Source organism: Lepisma saccharinum, chromosome 16 (genome assembly GCF_977018435.1).
Source record: "Lepisma saccharinum chromosome 16, izLepSacc3.1, whole genome shotgun sequence".
NCBI lineage: Eukaryota > Metazoa > Arthropoda > Insecta > Zygentoma > Lepismatidae > Lepisma > Lepisma saccharinum.
In genome coordinates, this window is record NC_139244.1 from 49,408,924 (window position 1) to 49,431,203 (window position 22,280).

At 38.7% G+C, this 22,280-nt stretch overlaps 1 protein-coding gene across 3 annotated transcripts in view; it reads right to left on the reverse strand.

Moving 5' to 3' along the window:
* Positions 1–213: 213 nt before the first annotated feature.
* The window catches only part of LOC146000070 (uncharacterized), an 86,063-nt gene continuing 63,996 nt past the window's right edge, over positions 214–22,280 (reverse strand). For all 3 annotated transcript variants that reach the window (XM_083137397.1, XM_083137396.1, XM_083137398.1), the window contains exons 12-14: positions 15,338–15,505; positions 9,822–9,957; positions 214–503 (exon numbers count right to left, since the gene is read on the reverse strand). In XM_083137397.1, the coding sequence (XP_082993523.1) occupies positions 9,853–9,957; positions 15,338–15,505 (273 nt within the window). In that variant the 3' untranslated portion in view covers positions 214–503; positions 9,822–9,852. The remainder of the gene's footprint in view (positions 504–9,821; positions 9,958–15,337; positions 15,506–22,280) is intronic.

Below are 22,280 nucleotides of genomic sequence, written 5' to 3' on the forward strand. Positions count from 1 at the left end.
ACTGGTAGACACCCTGTTGTATATCTGTGTATCAATATTCCCATCAAGCAGTGAAATCATTTGTGGAGTGGAGGATATAAATTTTATTGTGAGGCAATTAACTGGTTACTATACTTTTGAGGAAATTGTGATCATGTGGTAATACTGTAAATACATATAACAATAATTTAACTATAGAAAAATATGCCTTTTTGCCAAATGAACACACTAAAGAAAACAAAAATATACATTTATTTCTTTAAAAAAGAACAGATAATAATACAAATATAATATGAAATGTGCTCTGTGCAACTTATTAAACATTATATTTCTTTGTTTATTTTACAAGTGTTGAGATCTTATAATTCATCTTAATCAAATGCAAGTTATTCTAGCATGTATCTATGTATGATTGCAATCTCTAGTTCCATATTTGGATGTGAATGGAACCTTGTGTGTAGAGGCAGCAACTGACTCTAGTTAGGCCACATGGAAAAGGCTGCATTTTGTTGTACATAATTTTCCTGAAAAACACAATTAGAAAAGTGTTATGTCTCTGCAAGGTTATTCCAACACAAACATACAATTCAAGCACATAATTTCAGAATTTCTCCATGTTTCTAAGCAAATTTTCCAAGTAGTACATTACTACAATCAAGCAAACTTGGGTTGAAAATAGGTCGACACTTCTTGGGGAGAAAAAATAACAACAATGTATAAGAGTGGCAGTGTTGCCAGCCTATGGAAAAAATCTGGAATCTATGGGTGCTAGATGGACCAAATTTACAGGGAAGCATGACAAAACACCACTCTATGAGGACATGTAATGCTAAATGTTCTTTTGATTTCATTATTACATGCAAAAGTGAAATATTTCAACAAAAAGCAGTGGTTGAAGAGTTATAGCCATTTTATAAGATCTATCACATAATATTCAAGAGGGTAAACAAACACAGTTTCCATTTGCTCTTGTTACTTATAGTCACAATGGATATATTTTCTGTTTTATATTTCTAGTATGTTATACACTACCGACAAAAAGTTTAAGACCACCATGAAAAACGGCCAAAAAATCAGTATGGAGTGTTGTATGGAACCAACGGTTCCTGTCCAAGAAAGACGTGACGATGATAAACATGGAAAATGCAATGTAGTCTAGTTTTAACCTCGCAAGACGCGAAACCAATTTTTTTCCGAATGTGTAGCATGTGGTTGGCAAAATGGAAAGTGACAAAAATGTTGCTGAAGCTGGCAACATTGCAGCTGTGTGCGGGACACCGGTCAGTACGGTAGCCAACCTCATGTGCATCGTTATCAGTGGCTCAAGGTCAGTTGCTTTTCATGCAGGCGACATTGCGAGCCCATTATTGTGTGTGAGGTTTGCAAGGTAAGTGGAGCTGTGTGAAATGGTCCGTCATCGTGGGGAACCGGCGAATTCGGTTGAAAAGCATGCTGTGATATGTGCACTGAAAAATGAAGGTTATTCGGAACGCGAAATAGCAAGAAAACTAAATGTTTCCAAGACTGGTGTTCATTGTGCATTAGACAGATACCGTAAAACCAACAGTCATTCTGACTGTGCACGTAGTGGAAGAGCTCGTGTAACGTCTGCAGCTGACGATAGATACGAGGGCCACTATTTATATTTTGAGCCTTGGCAACACTGATTGAAGTTAGGCACGATTTGACGTTTGCACGGAATCGTCTGGAATTATTGACCATAACGTACTTCAAATGTTTTGTCAATAGCTTCATTTCTGTTGTTTATGTTGCCTTGGAGATTGCACGACAACAATAAAATGGAATTAACTCGTGAACATTTTCGTGCGATGATTTTTTACGATTTTCGACGTGGATTATCAAGACAAGAGTGCATCGATCAACTTACTTCCACATTTGGCGATGAAGCCCCATCCTTTGCCACTGTGAAACACTGGTATAACGAATTTAATCGTGGCCGCCATTCTCTCACCAACGAGATTCGCGAAGGTCGTCCAAAATCAGTTGTTGTTCAAGAAAACATTGATGCTGTGCAAAACCTAATACTGCAAGATCGTCATGTGACATACTGTGAGATTGAGGCAACCATAGGCATTAGTTCCACCAGCATATATAAAATATTACATGATCATTTAGCTGTGAGAAAGGTATGTTCTCGTTGGATCCCACAAAATTTGACAAAAACTCAAAAAGACGCTCGCGTCAATTGGTGCAAACAAATGCTCAATAAATACAATCGTGGTGCTTCAAAAGACGTATATAAGATTGTAACAGGCGACGAATCATGGATATATGCATATGAGCCGGAACGTAAACAGCAGTCGACTGTATGGGTGTTTCAAGATGAACCCAATCCAACAAAAGTTGTTTGCACTCGAAGCACATCGAAACAAATGGTCGCCTGTTTTTTCGGGAAAACTGGTCATGTGGCAACTGTGCCTTTAGAGGAACGTAGAACGGTCAACTCTGAATGGTACACAACAATTTGTTTGCCAGAGGTCTTCGGTCAAATACGGAAAACAAACAAACGCCTTCGGATCATTCTTCATCAAGACAATGCCAGCTGTCACACATCTCGTCTAACAACCGACTTTATGAACAGTCAAAAAATCGAATTGATGGGTCATCCGCCATACAGTCCTGATTTGGCACCCAATGACTTCTTCTTGTTCCCGAATGTCAAGAATAAATTGCGTGGACAACGATTTTCGTCGGCGGAAGATGCCGTTGATGCGTTCAAAAACCATATTATGGAGGTGTCTCAAGAAGATTGGAAAATCTGCTTTGACAAATGGTTCGAACGAATGCAAAAGTGTATTGACCATAAAGGAGAATACTTCGAAAAACAATAAAGCAGTTTTCAATGCCAAATTCCTGTTTTTTCATTGTTAGGCTCAAAATATAAATAGTGACCCTCATATATTGCTGTAACTAGCAAACGGACCAGGCGCCTAACAGCACCAGTCATCGCTGCTTCCCTGAATAACAGCAGAGTGACGCCTGTGTCTATGTCAACGGTGAAGAATAGGTTGCGCGAAGAAGGGCTGCATGGCAGAGTAGCTGCTAGAAAGCCATTGTTACGACGTGTGAACAAGACGAAACGATTGGCCTGGGCTAAAATGCACCAAGGTTGGACTGTGGATAACTGGAAACGGGTACTCTGGACCGACGAATCCAAATATGAATTATTTGGCATGAATAGGCGAACCTTTGTGCGTCGAAAGGTCGGCGAGAGAATGAAAGAAGAGTGTCTTATTCCCACAGTGAAACAATGGGGGTGGAAGTGTAATGGTGTGGGGATGTTTTGCCGGAAACCAGATGGGGGACCTTCATAAAACAGAGAACATTGGTAAAAGAAGGGTATCATCAGATATTGGTGCACCATGCCATCCCCTCTGGTCGTCGTCTTGTTGGTAATGGATTAATTTTTCAACAAGATAATGATTCCAAACATACATACAAATTGTGATCGCAGTATTTGGAACGCAAGGTAACAAGGTCATTAGTTCTAATGACGTGGCCACCACAGTCTTCTGATCTTTCACCAATTGAACTGCTATGGGACCAAATCGATAGGGACATCAGGAAGAAGTTACCCAGCAATACTCAACAGCTATGGGAATTCAACAATGCCTGGCGTAACATTCAACCATTGTATCTACACAAACTATTGGAGCCCTTGCCACGTGTTTGCGCTGCTGTCATTAAGGCCCATGGCGGACATATTGATGAAAGCAAAATACGAGATGACATTAGTATGTATAGTGGATGTACCTACGGTATGTTTGTACTGTATATTGCCAAGCAGATTCTTACATCTGTTTCTTGTACATTAATTACAAAATACATTCATTTCTACTGCTTTTTGGCACTTTTTCCTGGTGGTCTTAAACTTTTTGTCGGTAGTGTACCTTCATATGTTTACAAATCAGGGTGCATAAACATCATGATTATTTGTTTTTTTTTTTTAAAAAAACAAGCTTGCATGATTTTTAGCACAGTACGTATAGATATATGTTGTTGTTATTTTATGTGAAAGGTGTTTTCTGGTAAATGTTTGAACAGTTTGATGAAAGCAAATAAAAAATATATGTGTAAATATACTTTTCTCTTTCTGGTACTGTACTCTGGTAATTTGGATTGATTGATTGATTTGGTGTTTTAAGTCCACTTTATGCACAGGAAGGCTAATCGGGACTGGACCTACAGTTTAAAGTGGTATCCGAACCACCATGTGCCTCCACTGGGTATCGAATCTGGGACCCCTTGATTACAAGGCGATGACGCTACCACTGTACCATGGGAGAGGCCTCTGGTAATTTGCAAAAGTTACTTGGGTGTATTAATGAAACTACATAATAATAATAATTTCTAGAGCTGAGTCGATACCACCATTTGCCGATACCGATATCATGACCGATACCGATACTTGTATAATTTCAGTACAAAATAACAAAGGCAAGTTACCGAGTCATATAACTCGTCACATCACTAGGCACATATTTAGAAATGTGTAAATTGGGGAGCCAGTCCAAGCCAAGTGTCTCAGAAATATAATAATAAAATTGTTTCTATTTAATACGTTAATATAATTATTTGTAATAATAAGAAAATTAATTAAATAGTACTTAATTTTAATGGAGTATTGCTGTATGTAAGCACAGACTAAGAAACGGAAGAAAGATAACGTTAATACTTATTTTGTTGACTAAAAAATATTGTTATTACATACATATTAAAAAGATGCTATAAAATCAGAGATATGACAGCAAATATTCATCATCTACCTTACATGTAGGTAAGACTGAAAATTTATGTAAAAACAAGTCATGGCAAGGACATTTATGTCAAAGAAGTAAAAAAAAATGAATATTTATTGAATAACAAAAAGAATGATGGTACGTCAACGTCCATTTGATGAAAAGTAGGGTTCCTGATAAATATTTTATGTACATTATTGGAAGTAGTGGTGTACATTAATCTTTAGAGGGGCTCTCCGAAGGTGTCATCATCGCCTTGTAATCAATAGATTGCGGGTTCGATACTTAGTGGAGGTACATAGTGGTTTGGGTCTCACTTTAAAATGTAGGTCCAGTCCCGAAGAGCTTATCTTTCTTAGTATGCATTCTCATTCTAATCTCGGCGGAAATTGATTGATTGATTTTCTTTATTTTACTTCGCTTTTTGTGCCACTTTTGGCTGATTTGCGAAGATTGGAATGAGTGATGATGTGATGAAATTGATGAATGGACACTCCCAAACATCCATGCCCAGGCCTGGATTCAAACCCTGGCATCGTAGCGCGATGTGCTAAGCACTCTGCCACGGGGGTCGGCTTTCGGCTGAAATAAATAGCCACCATTGGCCGTTACCGGCAGTCACACGAAGACAGAAGTGAAGAGGATAAGTATAAATTGGTGATTCCCTTTCGCATAAAACAAAGCTAATTTCACAGTGACCTTCATCCCTATTGTCCAAGAACTCCGCAACTACCTGATCCAGCATTAGTGCAGCGGGGGTTAAAAACATTCATCTATCTTACCACCACGAGCTTCAAGCAAGAATTGGCAATGAGTGGTTTATTTCCCACAGCGCTAACTAAACAGTGACATGTCTTCATAGTCACGATTAGTTTCAGCTTTCACTTACCCATGCCTTTGATCTTGCCATCTGCTTCCCAGGAAGGTGGGGTTTTATCCGGTGTATCTAGAAAAATCTATGGAACTTCTTGTGCTGGTCTCCCAATCTGTCCCAAGGAAGGGTGAGCAAACTTTTAAAATGGACAAATGTTGAGACAAGCCGTTGCCTTTGCCCGCTCTTCTAGCCACTGAAAATCTTTGGTATCGGATGGTATCATTAAAAGAAAATCAACCGATGCCGATACATCAGTATCAGTTCAGCCCTAAAAATTCCAGTAACTTTTCTTCCAGTAAAAACAAAACATTTTGTATGTACGATATAATTAGGTAAGGTAAATTATCCCCGTACATATATCACTGAGCCATGAAGGCACATTTAGGGGATGTGGGGGTTGGTCCCCACACATTCTCGATCTTGGCCATTTTGGAGGTTATGCAATCAACACCATGCTCCGGTCACCTTTACCCCCAGGGTTGACCCTCAGGTACCCATTGATTTGAGGCTGAGTGAGCCCCAGAGCTGCATTTTGTGGGGACAAAGTCAGCTTAGATCATCCACCCCTGGAATTGAACCTGGGTCTCCCGCATGGCAGTCAAACGCCCTACCAACTAGCCCACCTCTGACTTAAAATATTTTTAGTCTTTGTACCTGAATTTTGGTAATTTTTAAAATTATAATATACAAAATATTTTCAACTGCCATGTTTATTTAGTTTAATGATAACAACACTATTTATTATTCTACACAAAACATTTGCTATTTTTACCTATGAAAAATATTGAGTTTTAAAGCACCAGAAATTTAGTGTGTTTACAGTTTAAATGTTACATTATCCTTACCTATGAGCTTCACCCCATCAATACATATATTTTGTTCGCAAGCCTTTCCTTTTATTTGTAAATGTTCGAGTATCTAAAAGCCTAATCAACACCATTGAACGATTAATGTACTTTCACCACAAGTGATTCTGATATCTACAAATTACTTATGCAGGGTTCCTACACAAAATCATGCAATTTTTTTCAGGACATTTCCAGGACTTTTCAAGGATTTTCTACAATTGCTCCAGGACAAGTGTAGAAAGTAAGCATGGCCAAATACACATCATTACATATTTTCTTTTATTAAAAAAAAAAGTTCTATTTTTTTTTTTAATGCAGGCTCCTAACTCCCCTACACCTGCTCCTTTCCACACCTTTCATTTCTTAGTATAATGAAGGTTATTTAATTTTTACAATAATACAGAAAAAATACAAAGGTAGAAAAAATAAACACAAGTATATATAAGTTTATAAAAATTGGCCATTTTGTATTACAAATAAACAAGAATGGATAAAAGCAAGGAGGGCCAAAAGGGCTAAGTAAAAATCAAACTCACCCACAGAAAGAATCTCAGCCTTTGTTGACTCCCATCTCCAGCCTCTTGTGAAAGCCCTGCCCTCCTACCTCCGTGACACCAACAACTTCCTCCAGAAAATCAGCACCCTTCCACCATTGCCCCCAAATACCATCCTTGCCACCATCGATGTTACTTCCCTCTACACCAATATACCTCACTCCCATGGCCTCCGCTCCATAGAATTCTATCTCAATAGCAGACCCAAACCTCACAACCCCAGCACCAACTTCCTGACCCACCTAGCCCACCCTGTCCTCACTTGTAACAACTTCACCTTTGAAAACCAAAATTTCCTACAGATCCGAGGTACAGCCATGGGTACCAGAATGGCCCCATCCTATGCAAACCTCTTCATGGGCAAACTTGAGCAAGAGTTTTTGGCTACCCAACCCCTCCAACCCCTCCTCTGGCTCCGCTTCATCGACGACATCTTCATGCTCTGGACACATGGAGAACCATCCTTGTCAGCTTTCCTGGACGAACTTAACCACTTCCGTTCCCTAAAATTCACCTGGATGCACTCCCCCAACCAGATCACCTTCCTGGATGTGGACGTGCACATCGAGGGAGGACACCTGACTACCTCCATCCACATAAAACCCACCAACCACATGCAATACCTACACTTCTCCAGCTCCCACCCGTTCCACACCAAAAAAGCAATTCCATTCTCTCTGGCCCTCAGGGGACAGCGCCTGAACACTTCACCCACCTCCCGCCAGAATTATAACCTCCGCCTACACCTGGCCCTGGTTAACCGTGGATATCCCTCCATCCTGGTCACCAAGCAAATATCGCGAGCTGCCTCACATACCACTACCACCAAGAAACCTGCTGCCACCAACCCACCGGCACTCATCACCCAATATCATCCCCACCTCAACAAAATCAGGCACACACTGCACTCTCTTCTCCCAATTCTCCACAGTGATCCTGAAACCAAAAGCATATTTCCCGACAAACGCAGGGTGGTTTTCAAACACCCCCCCAACCTCCAAAACATCCTGGTCCACAACACTCCTTCACCACACATCCAACACCCCCCTGCTCATAAATGCAACCGCCCCAGGTGCAAGACCTGCCCCATCCTCATCACTTCTCACACCCTCCAGGTGCACACGGCCACTGGCAAATTTACCCTCCATCCCAAAGGGACCTGCCATGCCTCAAACCTTATCTACATCCTCACCTGCAACATCTGTGGTGATTTTTACCTGGGGGAAACATCAACAGCCCTCAACCTCCGCATCAATAACCACCGCTCCTCCACCCACAACCTGGACTTCACTGTCGCCGTCCACACCAACCACCACAACATCAGTTTCAACGACTGCTTCCGGGTAGCGATCATCCATCTCCTACCCAAACCAGCCAACACCTCTGTTCGCAAAAGATGGGAAAGGGCCTATATATCGGCCATGAGTGCAACCACTCCACCTGGCCTGAACAAGGCCACCCAGTAATGCCCATCCCTCACCCACCTTCCCCCCCAAACCATCCCGTCCCTCCCGCCCTCCCAACTCTTCCTACACACTCACAGTTTACGACGAGCCTGGTGACGAAACAGTGTTTTTTTCGTTCTACGCACCGCTTCTTCTTTGATGGGGACCTGGCAACTCTGCAGTGCCCCAACTTCCGGTTCCGTCTATTTCTTCTCACACTGATGATGCTATGAAACTAGCGAAAATTTTGAATTTTTCTACCTTCTTTGATTTTTAAATAAACAAGAATAATATCCTTAGAAAACTTGGAATATTTAGGATAGCAAACCCTTTTTCTTAACCATTATTATTATCATCATATTTTCTACCTCTGAGCGATACAAAAATGCAGGGTATTATACTTCAATCACAAAAATAAAACTTATCACAAAACTATGAATACAGTACACAGCAACGTGACATAAGTAAATAAACCACTGTCATGACACTGGCCTGTTTTAAATGAAAACTTATTGTAATTCATACAAATAAAACGGGGCTAAGGAATTTCCAGGACAATCTCCAAAATTCCAGGTACAGCTTGGAAAAATATGAAATTTCATAACATTTCCATGCCTGGAAGGAATATTTTAAAATTCCAGGTTTTCCAGGATGCGTAGGAACCCTGTTATGTACATTATTCTATAAATCATATCTTAATAGTGATTTAAATCAATTGCATCCTGTGCATTACTCACACTGTCTTCCATCTTGATCTTGCTTATTTCTACTACAGAAAGGTTTGGGATGTTAAATATAGGGGACAGAGGAGGGGAGTTTGCATGGTTTGGTCCTTCTATACACAAGATGATATTCCGTCTTGATTCACATAGCTACGGATAACTCACTGAATAGGTATGATGCTATTTGCTCTAGATCGACATAGCAACATCTTTACAACCCACAACTAAGCCATTTCTTGAACCTGGATTGTGCTACACCCTATACAAGAGATCCAATTCTTTTGTCACTTTTTCCTTTCAAAACTAGGGTACATGTTGTACAACAGAAACACAGTATTATAATTTACAGGTGAAAATTTGGTTCAACTTTTGGTGCTAATTCTCTACCACTGACCAACAGAGCCAAACTTCTGACTTTCCTTCGTCAAAGAACAGATCGAGGTAGATAACATATGATTTAACATGGCATTTTGCCAGGGCTTGGACTGCGGCATTTACACAGGAAAAATGCCAAATATGGGAATATATACTTGGGGGTTAAATTTTATCTACATGAAACATCTATGAAAGTTTTAACTGCAAGTCCTCATCAGACAACACATTTTATTTATTCATTTCAATTACTTGTGTAAAGCTCACCTGCAGAAAATTCTCCTTACTGGTGATGATCTTAATACATTTTTCTTCTGTAAAATTTATGTACAGGAGTTTCATCAACATCTTTGCTTAATTTTGGCTGCTTCATATACCATAAGGGATCATCAGATTCCTGTATCTGTAAGAAAAGGATAAAATATATTTATTTTTAAAAATCAATTTAAATAACAGTGACAGAGCAAACAAAGACACCTCAGTACACTCTTATATTGTGTCCAAATTCTAGGGAAAGCAGCATTTAGTGACAATCAGTTTGGCAACAGTGTGCTTATTCGCCAATCATGAGATCTTGTAGATTTTTGCGGAGGCAGAAGGATCGGTCAATTTCATCTTGATGAGGAATGCAAGAAGTGTGTTTTTTTTCCTTTCTGTCCATCAAGGGAGGTGCGACAGATGCAACTTGTGCCCCCTCAATCAGCCATGCCACTTCTCTCCATCCTCTTGCATGAAAAACCTAACCTCTGGAAGTTGAAAGTTGCACGTGGTGAATGAAAAATCTGCACAAGCTAGAAAAAGGAGGGAGAAGTCACATGGTCAACAGAACACTGATGTGAACATCCTATTATTTAACATGGCCTTTTACTGGGGCCTGATTGGTTGAACGTATTAAGTAGAAAAATGTATAATGCAGGAACAGAAAAGTGGAGTTCCACTGTACTGACTAATGGTTAACAAATATTTTTTAAAAAAATTCCTAACAATGATAACATAAATAATACATAATTATAGTGAAATTAGTAATTATGTATTAATCCTAATATCTACCAAACAGAACCCAAAAAATTGCAACAAGAAAATGGTACAAGGGTTGCTCAGAAAGTAATGCCCCACATTTTTTCCCCATTCTGGAATGGTTGCTTTATTTGATTTGCTTTATTTTACTTCGCTTTTTGTGCCACTTTTGGCTAATTTGCGAAGATGGGGATGAGTGATGATGTGATGAAATTGATGAAGGGAACTCACAAAGAACAATCCAGGCTGGGATTTGAACCTGGGACCCCTGGCATCATAGCCCGATGTGATAACCACTCCGCCCTGGGACCGGCTCATTCCGGAATGGAGTGAGCAGTGTGCAAATGGAAGGGTAGCAACATTGTAGTTTAATGCCCACATGTGTATAAGTACATGGTTGTCTGACATATAGTCAGTGGTCAGAAGTAGCGAGCTACTTGTAGCGTCGCTACTGTAGCTAGCTACAAAATTTGTAGCTGTAGCTGTAGCGACGCTACATTTAGAAAATTGTAGTTGTAGCGGTAGCGAAGCTACAAAATTCCTGTAGTTGTAGCGAAAATTTCGCTACAGCTACATTTTTTCTCAGCATTTTGAGGTGAATTTTGAATGTGGCAACAGCGTTAGAAAAAATAGACAATAACCCTTAATTTTGCAGGAGGTTCATAAAGACAGTCTATTACATGGAGATACAGATTATCTAGATTGTAGATTATATATATGTATATCTGCGTAATTTATTTAATTAGTATCTGAATAATTCAGATATCCAGATAACTAACTGACATATATGAATATATTCCTGCTAGCAGCTCGAAAAAAGTGCCTCGTTTGCGTCACCCCCGGAACAAATCCTGTGGATATTCATGGTGTAAGAGACACCAAAATGTCATTAATTGCTGTGTAAGACAGAACTTGCAGTGCAAAAACGAGCGATGGATTTTCCACTGACAAGGGAATAGTGCCAGCAATAAATGGCTCAGTACGTTAACAGCATTGATCATCCATCGTCAGTATATAGGATCTCACCAGCAAGAAATTATTGTTACAAGAATGATAGAGTTTCTGGAATTACAATTATGTTCGCGATAGTATTTGTTCACAAATTTTAAAATTACAATACGTTTAGAACACTCAGGTTTACACGACAGTTCCCTCAATAATTTCATCATATTGCAAAAAGTATGTACGAGTCATTGACTTTCCTGCAGAAACGACAATTTCCTTTAGTTAATGTACATAGTTTTTAAATGTATGTATTTCTCCTACTTTTGCGTCACTTTTCTGTAACTTTTGCTAATCATGACATCATCATCCTTCGCTGTTTCCTGCCTCTGGCTGGGTCGGCATAAAAGTAAAGCCTCTCCATTTTTTCCTGGTCTTTCACCACTCCTCTCTTTTCAAGCTGATCCAATCTTGTCCTCTTCTCCTAACACTCTCCACTATCTGCTCTTTCCACCGACATCTTGGTCTCCCCCCTTGGCCTTATTCCCGCTCCTTGTGCATTTTAAGCTCTTACTGGTAGTCTTTCTGCATCCATCCTCTTCATGTGTCCGAACCATCTCATCTGTGCCTGATCTATCTGTCCTGAAGCTTCACTACACCCACTGTCTGTCGGATCTCCTCATTTCTTATTCTATCCCTTCTAGTCTTCCTCAAAAGACTCCTTAAAAATTTAATCTCCACTGCCTGCATCTTTACTTTGTCTCTCTCTGTCATTGTCCAAGACTCTGCTCCATATGTAATTATTGGCACATAGTATGTGTTGTATACTACCTTCTTGAATTTCATAGGTACATCAATGTTCCATATTAATCTTCGAATGCTTTGATATAGTCCACCAACCATTTGTCCTCTTCTGCATACCTCCTCATCTAATCTTCCACTTCTCTCAATCATGACAATGAGGATGAATGGTTTACTTAATTATTCTCTTATCTATAGTAGCTTTCTCCCACTTTCGGCTAATTGTGAGAACGAGGAAGAATGATGACTGATGAGCAGTGTGGGGAATGGAGGAGCAGGAGGATCTCATCCTCCCAGCTTGGCGTCTTTCCTAGTTTTTGTATTTGAGTCCATTTTATGCATAGATAAGCTGATCGAGACAAGATCCTAACCTCTATGTGCCTCCGCTGGGTATCGAACCTGGGGCCCTTTTGTAGTCGAAGGGCTCCAGGTACTTTTCATTCAAAATGCTGACTTTATATCAGTCTATAAAAATGAAATATTTATTCTCAAGGAAAATATGTTGATGTGAATATAAATACGTAATCCTACCAAATTTTATTTGTGTATAGTTGTAATAATTAATTTGGGTAACACCCTAATTGCAATATCCATATATCAAATTTGAATTGATATGCCACTTGCATAGGTATGGTATTCTCAAAAACTATAGTAAAAATAAGTAACAGAAGTAACATTGCTATCAACATTATCGAATGACTGGAATCATGATAATAAATAACAGAATCTATTTACCAGTAGAAGGGGATTTTTTTAATACCCATATGGTTGTTTTCATTTTTTTATGCAGAAGTAGCGCAAAAAGTAGCGAAGTAGCGAGTAGCGAACAGGAGTAGCGTAGCGAGCTACTTCTTGGAAAATGTAGTTGTAGCTGTAGCGAAGCTACATTTTGGAAGAGTAGCTGTAGCTGTAGCGAAGCTACTTTTAAAATGTAGCGTTCTGATCACTGCATATAGTGCCTGATAGTGGTCTGTGAAAATGGCATCTGTGAGAAAGCAAGTGTAGAAAACATTCAGAAATGGCTGTGTGCTGTGTATGGAAATTCTGTGGTTGATAGAAGCACTGTTGGTGTAGGGAGTTAAGGCTTCAGGAAGAGGAGAAATGGAGCTGCATGATCGGCCACGGTGACACGAGCTGGTACAGGGAAGGAATTCATACCCCTGTTTTGTGCTGGCATAGATGGAGATTATGTAGGAAAAAAACATGTGTAAAGGAAACCTTCAGTTATATTGTGAGTAATTTTCATACATTTTGAATAAATAGTATCCAAGAAAAAGAAGTGGAGCATTACTTTCTGAGCAACCCTCGTAAATTCCAATAGCCACATACTGCAGTAGCTTTCTACATGAAAATAGTTCAAAGCATGTCTTCTTTTCCTAGAGTATTTAATACACAGTTTCTACTGTAACTGCTGGTAATACTCAATATATCAAACTGAAGCATAGTTTGTTTGTCCACAACAAATTTAAAATTTCTTACTTGTCCTATATTTCTTTGTTCAAAAATATTATTTTAGTGAGGATTTTTATATGCACCTATGTTGACAGGGAATGTATGGAGCTATTGAAAATTCTTTGAATTTATCCTTGGGTGACATGAGAATCAATCTGGAAAATAGTTTCATCATGTAGCAAAATGAGGAATGAGGAATGAAAAATTTATTTTAAATATTGCAATAAAAACAAAAATGTACCTAAAAATATTTTAGATCAAAACTGTTGTTCATTGGTAAGGTTGTAATGTTACATTATGCTTAGAAATGTGTGGGTATTGGTCTTGGAATCAATATATGGGTATATGAATTAGTACTACAACAGCTCCAGAAATAAGGTATTTTAATATGTTATAGGAATGGGAGAAATTAATTGTTACTCTAGCAACATAAATATCCAGCAATTTAGTGCAACATTATTTCATTTTGTTATTTTTTAATGAACATAAAAGTATGCCATGTAGCCTGGTTTTGTAAAGGATATGTCTAAATACAACGTTTCCTTTCCTAAGGTAAAGGCTTGGTTACATACATGAAGTAAGTGGGTGAATTTCTTCATGCAAAATTTGTCATTTCATTTAAATTTTATTTGAAATTTTATATTGGATCAGTAGAATATCAGATATTTGTATCAGTAAATTTTATATTTACTCTACTGGCAGGCAGAACCTTGAGATGTTTACTTCTACACATTCCAAAAAAAAAGTTTCCAAATCAAATTTGAGATCTCAAACAGAATTTGAAACTAAAATGTAGTCCACTTTCTTATAGATTTTTCTTTACCACAAATATATGTGCCTGCCATTATTAGAGGCACATACTTTTGGTAAATAAAAAAGCAAAATTTCGGTACAAAAACAGAGTAAATTTCGGTTTCAAAAAGTGGTAAATAAAATAAAATTTCGCTGTTATAAAGGTGAAAAAGCAGTATATAAAATTACATTTTGGTTTTAAAAATGTGAATATAACCCAAAATTGATTTAAAAACACCAAACTGACATGAAAGTGAGCAGTGAGCAGGACCACACAGATCAGACGACTTTGGATTGTACAGGTAACAGTGGCACCAGACATTTTGCTTTGTTTAGAGCTTTGAAAAATCATCATGGACTTGGAGGAAGGGAAATCGACAGAGATTACATTTCAAACACGTTATTCATTTAATCTTTTCGTGACCAAAGCAAATGCCTCAGCGTGACATAAAAATCCTGTAAAACCTTTAAAAATATATAAAAACCTAAAAAAGGCTTGATTTAGGCTCATAAACCTAAAATAGGTTCTAACAAGCAAAATAGGTTTTTTTAGGCACTATAAAACTTCGTCAGGTTTTGTGTTTTATAACGAAACGCTAACATAACTTATTATTTCTTACATACCTATAAAGGAAAAAAAATAGGTTAAAAACCTAAAATCCGAACGTCTAGTTATAAGTGACCAAATTAGAGTTGCATGGTCTCTGAAGTCCTGAAAGATAATACAATTTAAAGTCATTTGAATTTTTGTATGGGACAAAACTAGATGAAATACTTACAAAACCTCTCCTTTCTTCATAGTTGAGGCAATCTAAAATATCATTCTTATGGTCCAAATCATCTAGTATATCCTCAAAGCCATTTCTTCTTCTCTTTGGCCTCAATACATCATACCTGTCATTCACATCATCCAGATATTTGTCCTGGTGCCTCAAAGGAACATAGGACTGTAAGGAGAGAAAACTTTTATTTAGCCCTTTGTTACTTCAATGCTGCAGCAATGTGTTAATGTGAACTGAATATGTAAATATTAGAAGCTAATTTGTAAAGTAAAATAAGTGTATCGGTGTATGAGTGCAGCTCAACCAAGATGAGAAGAATCCACGCAAACTTGAAATCCAGAGAGAAAGTGAGGAGGGTTTCTTTTATTTTATTTTTGTGTGCCATTTATACTATGAGGGGCATGTAAAAAAGGGGGGGAGGCAATTGGTTATTACAGAGAATAAAATCAAACGAGAATTTTTCTTTTTTTTTGATTCTATACAAGTGCATACCCTGGCTATTTTTCTACATAGTCACCATGATGCTCCAAGCATTTTTGGTACCATGGAACAAGTTCATGTAGACCCTTTGCATAGAAATCTGCAGCCTGGGATCTCAGCCAGTCGAGAACTGATGTCTTGAGAAACGTTGCGAAGCAAGCCACTTTTTGAGATGAAGGAACAAAAAGTAATCACTTGGGGCAAGATCAGGACTGTATGATGGGTGATTAAAATGTTCCCATCGGAATTTTTGAATTGTCGCAAAAGTATGGTCAGCTGTGTGTGGGCGGGCGTTGTCATGAATAAGCAAAATTCCAGACCGTAATAATCCTCTTCGCCGGCTTTGGATGGCACGCCGCAGATTAGAAAGTGTTTGGCAATACACATCTGCTGTGATGGTTCATCCCGGTTCCAGGAATTCCACGAGAATTACACCTTTTAGGTCCCAAAACAGGGTTGCCATGATTTTGCAATGTGATGGTGTTTGCTTGAATTTCTTCGGTTTCGGTGAACCAGAGTGACACCATTGCATGGATTGCTGCTTCGACTCACCAGTGACGTACGATATCCAGGTTTCGTCTCCAGTCACTATGTGAGAAAACAAGTCATCCCCATCCTTCTCCCAGCAGGTCATAAAATGACGTGCTGATTTCATTCTTTCATCTTTGTGAGTGTTTGTCAACATTTTTGGCACCCACCTCCCACACAGTTTGCGATAACCCAGATTGTCCATTACAATTAGGTGCAATGTTTTATCAGACACTTCAGGCTTCAGGAAACTCCTTGCCTAGATCAGTAATGGTGAAACGACGATTGGATCAACTTTCTCATCAACATGTTGCACAAGGTCATCCGTCTGAACACTAGGCCTGCCACTCTGCTCGTCGTCATGAACATTTGAACGTCCTTCCCGAAAAGCATGGCACCACTGTCTTAACTTTCCTTCACTCATTACCGTTGGTCCGTAAATGGCACACAATTCCCGATGAATGTCAGCTGCACTCAGTCCTTTTGCATTGAGGAATCTAATCACCGACCTCACCTTGCATTTGGCGGCATTTTCTATTACGGCAGCCATTTCAACTTCCTACCACTGGCACGTATGCACCTCCACACTGAGAAATATACCTCTGTTACATGCACAGAATACTAAAGCATGCTTCCGTGCACGTGCAGCTTCATCAGTGTTGCCAGTCCCAAGTAAAAAAAAATATTGGCCCTTCGTTATTTTTTTACATGTACCTCGTATATTGGTAACTAAAAATAAAAATATGATACACTGCTAATAGATATTAAACTATTTAATTTGAATAATAAAAGGAGACGAAATTCAGCAAATATTGAGCATCACAAAAACAGATAAAATTTTATTTTTATTCAATATTATAAACATAGTTTCTGTATCTAAAGCAAAACCCATTGCAACCATCTGGTTATATTCACTTATTTCAGGCATGAATGAACAATTCAGGATCTTTTGCAATTTTATAAGGTATCCGAAGATGATTATCAGTTTTCGGTATCTGCCAATTTTTATTTGCATTTTATCTATACTTATCCCTAGTTTTTACTGACATTTCTAAATTTCTGTGGCTACCAGGATAATCTACAAACAGTTAAATTGCCTGCATTCATGAACATACAGCTACATGAAGACATCACTGTTAGTGTAGTGATTAACACTGTTGCCTTGAATCAACAGGTCCTCATTTTGATTCCTAGTGGGAGGTATTTACAGAGCCCACTTAACTTAACTTACCAGAGCATAGTCTTATGATTCAGCACATACAGGGGATGTATTACTTTAAGGGCATGAGAAACAGTTTCCGCAAGGCTCTTACCTGTGTGACACTGTTGCCAACTTAGCTCTTTTGGAGCAAGATCTGGCTCCTTCGTGGACTCGTTTGGCTTTGTACTGGGGCCTCGTGCCCCACTATGATGCCATTACTGGCTCCGGCACACATAGACCAACTTTTGCCATGAATATTCATTTTGCACGTGAAGTGATATTGTTATATTGGCTGCATCACCCCTCCCCCTCTTACCTCCCTTACTTTTGTATGGGGCCGTGGCTGATGTGAAGATGACATAATATTGTTATCTGGGAATCTTTTATTTTCGATTTCATACGACAATCGGTGGATTATTGAGATGGGTGATGCCGCCAGATCTGGATGGTGAAAACAAAGCATAAATTGTCATCACTTTAAAGTTAACGGTAATAGCAGCATCCCCCCACCCATTTGACACCTAAAATTACTCTAGGAAGCACTTTATCCAGCCTTCGTAAATCTAGCTCCTTGAAAGTAAACTTTAGCTCCATTAAAGGTGAAATTTAGCTCCTTATGTGCATCAGGTTTGGCAACGCTGTCAGGAGCATTATTTTATTCGTTCTCGCAAGAATATCAAACATCCAATGGCATAAAAAGGTACATGGACAGATAAAGGATAAGTTGAACAATTTCTTGGTCGTAGGAAAAGTCAAAACTCCCATTTGATTAGCTGTAACTTGTAGTTGAAGTTGATTCCCCATAAGGAATACATGAGATTCTGTAAATACTTATTCATCACATTTTTCAAACATGGTGACTAGCTTAATAATCAACTTAAAAAAATGTTTCCACTTTCAACATGGAGAGAAAGTCTCTTGCCCAGTCAAGGTTTCTTTTTAGTAGCAGTGCCCATTCTGAAGATGAAATAAATGCACAACTTGTGCAAAACTGTCACTCTTCCCCTTAATGTTTAAGTGAAAAATACAGGCTCAAATAGAAGTCGAACCTAGACTTCTGGCATACTGTGCCACTAATCTGGCAAATAAGCTCCACAGCCAACCCTGATTTTGCCTGATTTTTACCTGTCACTGTGTAACTTGTGTGGAATTGTCAGTCAGGGTATTCATTGAACTGTACATAATAGCATGTGTGCGTATTACCCACTTGTGGTAAACTAAATAATGTATTTTTTAAAAAAAAAACACTAAAAAATGCTTACTTACATTTAGCGAGTAGTTCTATGCTGGTTGAGCAATGTTTCGGGGTTCCTACTTTCCCCTTTTTCAGGCTTCACTTGGCAATAGTATCCTACATGCCGCGTCACTTATTTTAAAACAAGGATTAGGTTAAAAGGTACATTTGGACATAAAAATGATTTGTAAATCTTGTCTAAGCCTTGATAAAAACTTCCAATGTCGGTATCCCTGCCATTAACCAACCCCGAAGATGCAATAAAATGTTTTCTTCTAAACTGTTAAAACGTCTCGCCTCTAATCGTCCATAATGGTATCTGCGTCTTTTCGGAATGCAGGAAGTTGTCGACGTATTCCACTTCCACTTCCCTCTCACCTCCTTTCCTTCGAAGCCTACATCATATCCAACACGAAGTCTCGTGTTTCCTGAGCGGCACGGAAAACCTCTGGCATGACATGGAAACCAATTCTGTTTTTCTTTTTACATTCATCCCATCTTTTAAACGATCTAACTCAGATTCCGTCTTCCCTGTTCAATTTCTTGTGTCTTTCCTTACAAATGTTATTATTTATCATCTCCATAGGGTTACAATTAAGCCATACAACATTTCATTTTGAAGAAAATTAATACAAATAATGACTTGATGCCCTATGTAGGCAGTCTCGTAAACATTTCTACTTATAGGTTTGTGATCTCTCCTAATAACCTCTCTCTTTCTTATTTTATGGGATTTCTCTAAAATACAACCTGTGTTCAATAAATACGGCGAAAGATTGAATGAATGATTTCATGATTTACTTGCAGGAAAGGCGGTACATGTATGCAGGAATACAGCTTATTGTACTTCAAAATAATCGCCTCCAATGGTCACTTCTGAGAACGCATGTGGAGGTCTCGCATACTTTGGGCGAAGGCAGCCTGTGGGATGGGGTTGAGTTCAGCGTTCACATTGCGTTGGATGTCGGAAATGTCCAAAAACCGTTGTTCTTTTAAGTGTTTCTTCAAGCGAGGGAAAAGGAAATAATCGACAGGAGCCAGATCTGGTGAATAAGGGGCTGATGGAGTACAACAACCTTCTGTGCCAGGTACTGCTGCACATTTATGGTGGTATGGAGGCGTGCATTATCGTGCAGCAGATACCAGGATCCATTTTCGGTATGCTGGGGGCGCACACGTCTGATTATCTTCAGGAGGCGATCCAAAATGTTCACGTATGTGGCCGCATTCAATATCGTGCCTTCTGGCAGGTATTCTTTATGAATGATCCCTCCAGCATTGTCTTGATGCACGACTTTTCGCACCTAACCTTTTTGGATTTTGGTGACCCTGACGGAAACGCTTGTACCACCCGTACACACAGTTTTTCCATACACCTGGCACAGCATGTCGTATAATTCACTTGGCATTTTCCCAAGTTTGAAGCAGAATTTCACGTTCATACATTGCCCCATTTCACCCATAACAACGTCGCCACACTGCACCTTACTTCCACAATGCGTACACACGAACTACACGTCTGGACAACCACACAGCTTCATGAACGATGACTGACAGACCTAGGGGTTCACTGACCTGACCATCAACCAGTAGTACCAACTACACCGCACACCAGCAATTCATTCACCGTATTTATTGAACAAAAGTTGTATGTTCCGAGAGGCCTGTTCTGGGGACTCCCTCTTCAATATCTTTGTCATGTTCTTTCCACCTTATACCCATATTCCTACCAGTTTATCAGATGTATTCTTTGTTACAACTACATCTTATTCTATAAATGCCTTTCTCTTCCTCATCGTTTTTCTTCTCTGTACCTTGCCTCTTATACTCGGTGAAATGTTTCTCTATACTATGGGGAGCTCTCATCCCACATTTTATACCATACTCTTTAGAAATTTTCTCGATACGATACGGAATTCCCGCATACCTATATTTCCTATCTTCCCCCTTTTCCCTCCTTTCCTACTTCCTTACTTACTTATTTTTTCCTTCTTCTTTCCTCATTATCACAAATTTTATATGCTCTTTTTTGTATCTTCTTCATTTCGTTTTTATCATACCCGTTTCTTTTTCCTATCCTCATAACCCATTGTTCCTCTTTTATTAGCTCTTCTTTGTGATTACAAAGTATTTTTGCTCTAATATAAAAGTTTAGGAAGACATTACTTTTTGTTCTTTTTGCATGTTCTGATTCTTTATTTATATACAGATCTCCTGCTAGGGCCTTATAAAAGACACCCATCCTGAGTCCTTCTCTTTTTGTCTTTGTAATTTTGAGATCTAAAAAATGAATTTAGTTATCTACCATATTCTCCCTGGTGAACCTAATTCTATCTTCATGCTATCCCAAAGCCTGGAACATAGTATTTAGCCCTTTTTCATCCCCAATTACTAGCGTATCATCGACATACCTCCCAAAATATTTGATTTTCCCTTTCACCTGTTCGATGACTGTTTTCTCAATATAGTGTAAAAATATGCTTGACGTTATCCCAGAAACCAGGTTCCCCATAGACAAACCCTCTTTCTGTATGTAAATCTTCCCACTGAAACAAAAATAATTTTATTTGGTGACAAGGTGGAACCACCTTACATATTCCCAGGCAGTCACAACATCTAATCCCTGTTCCATCAGCCATCGTTGTAAACATTCGGCCACACCTTCCCTAGGAACACTTGGGTACAAATTTACGACACCAAAACTTACAATTTCATCGTTATTATTGATTTTGAGGTTTTCAATCTCTTTTTTTAATTTCCATGAATTTATGATACTGTACTTGGTTGTTTCTTGTACTTGCTTAATTTTCTTTACCAACATTTTTGCCAATTTGTATCCAGGATGCGAAAGCATTGGTATAATGGGCCTCAAAGGAATGCCCTCTTTGTGTGTCTTAGGTATCCCGAAAACTGTTGGAATATTTCCTTTTTTACATTCTTCTATCATTTTCCTTTTTATTGATCTCAGGATAGTTAAGCTGGTTTCAATCACCTTTTTGTTTCCCTTCTTATCTTATTGATTGGGTGTTGTTTTACTTCTTCATAATCCTTACTACAAAAGCACTCTTCCATTTTCTTCTTGTATTGTTCTTTATCAATAACAACCATTTTATTTTCTTTATCTGAACGAATCACAAATACATTATTATCTTTTACCCATTTCTTGGCATTTTCTAATTTATTCTTATACATTCTATGTTTCCCTTCATCGGTCTTATTCCCTCCCTATTTTGTCCTTTTTTCCCTCACATTTTCTCCACTAATCTGTTCTTCTATTGTGTCATGAATTCTCTGTTTGGCTTCAGCTTTATCGTCCCTATCATCTATCATTATCCCTATTTCTTCCGCCGCAATAATAAAATTTTCCTAAGTAACCCGTTCATTACCTATTGCAAACTTTTGCCCCTTTTCCATTATTTCTATTAAAGCCTTTGGGAGTTCAAAATTAGTTAAATTTAATAGGTTACCTTTCCTTTCCTCCTCATCCTTATTGCTTT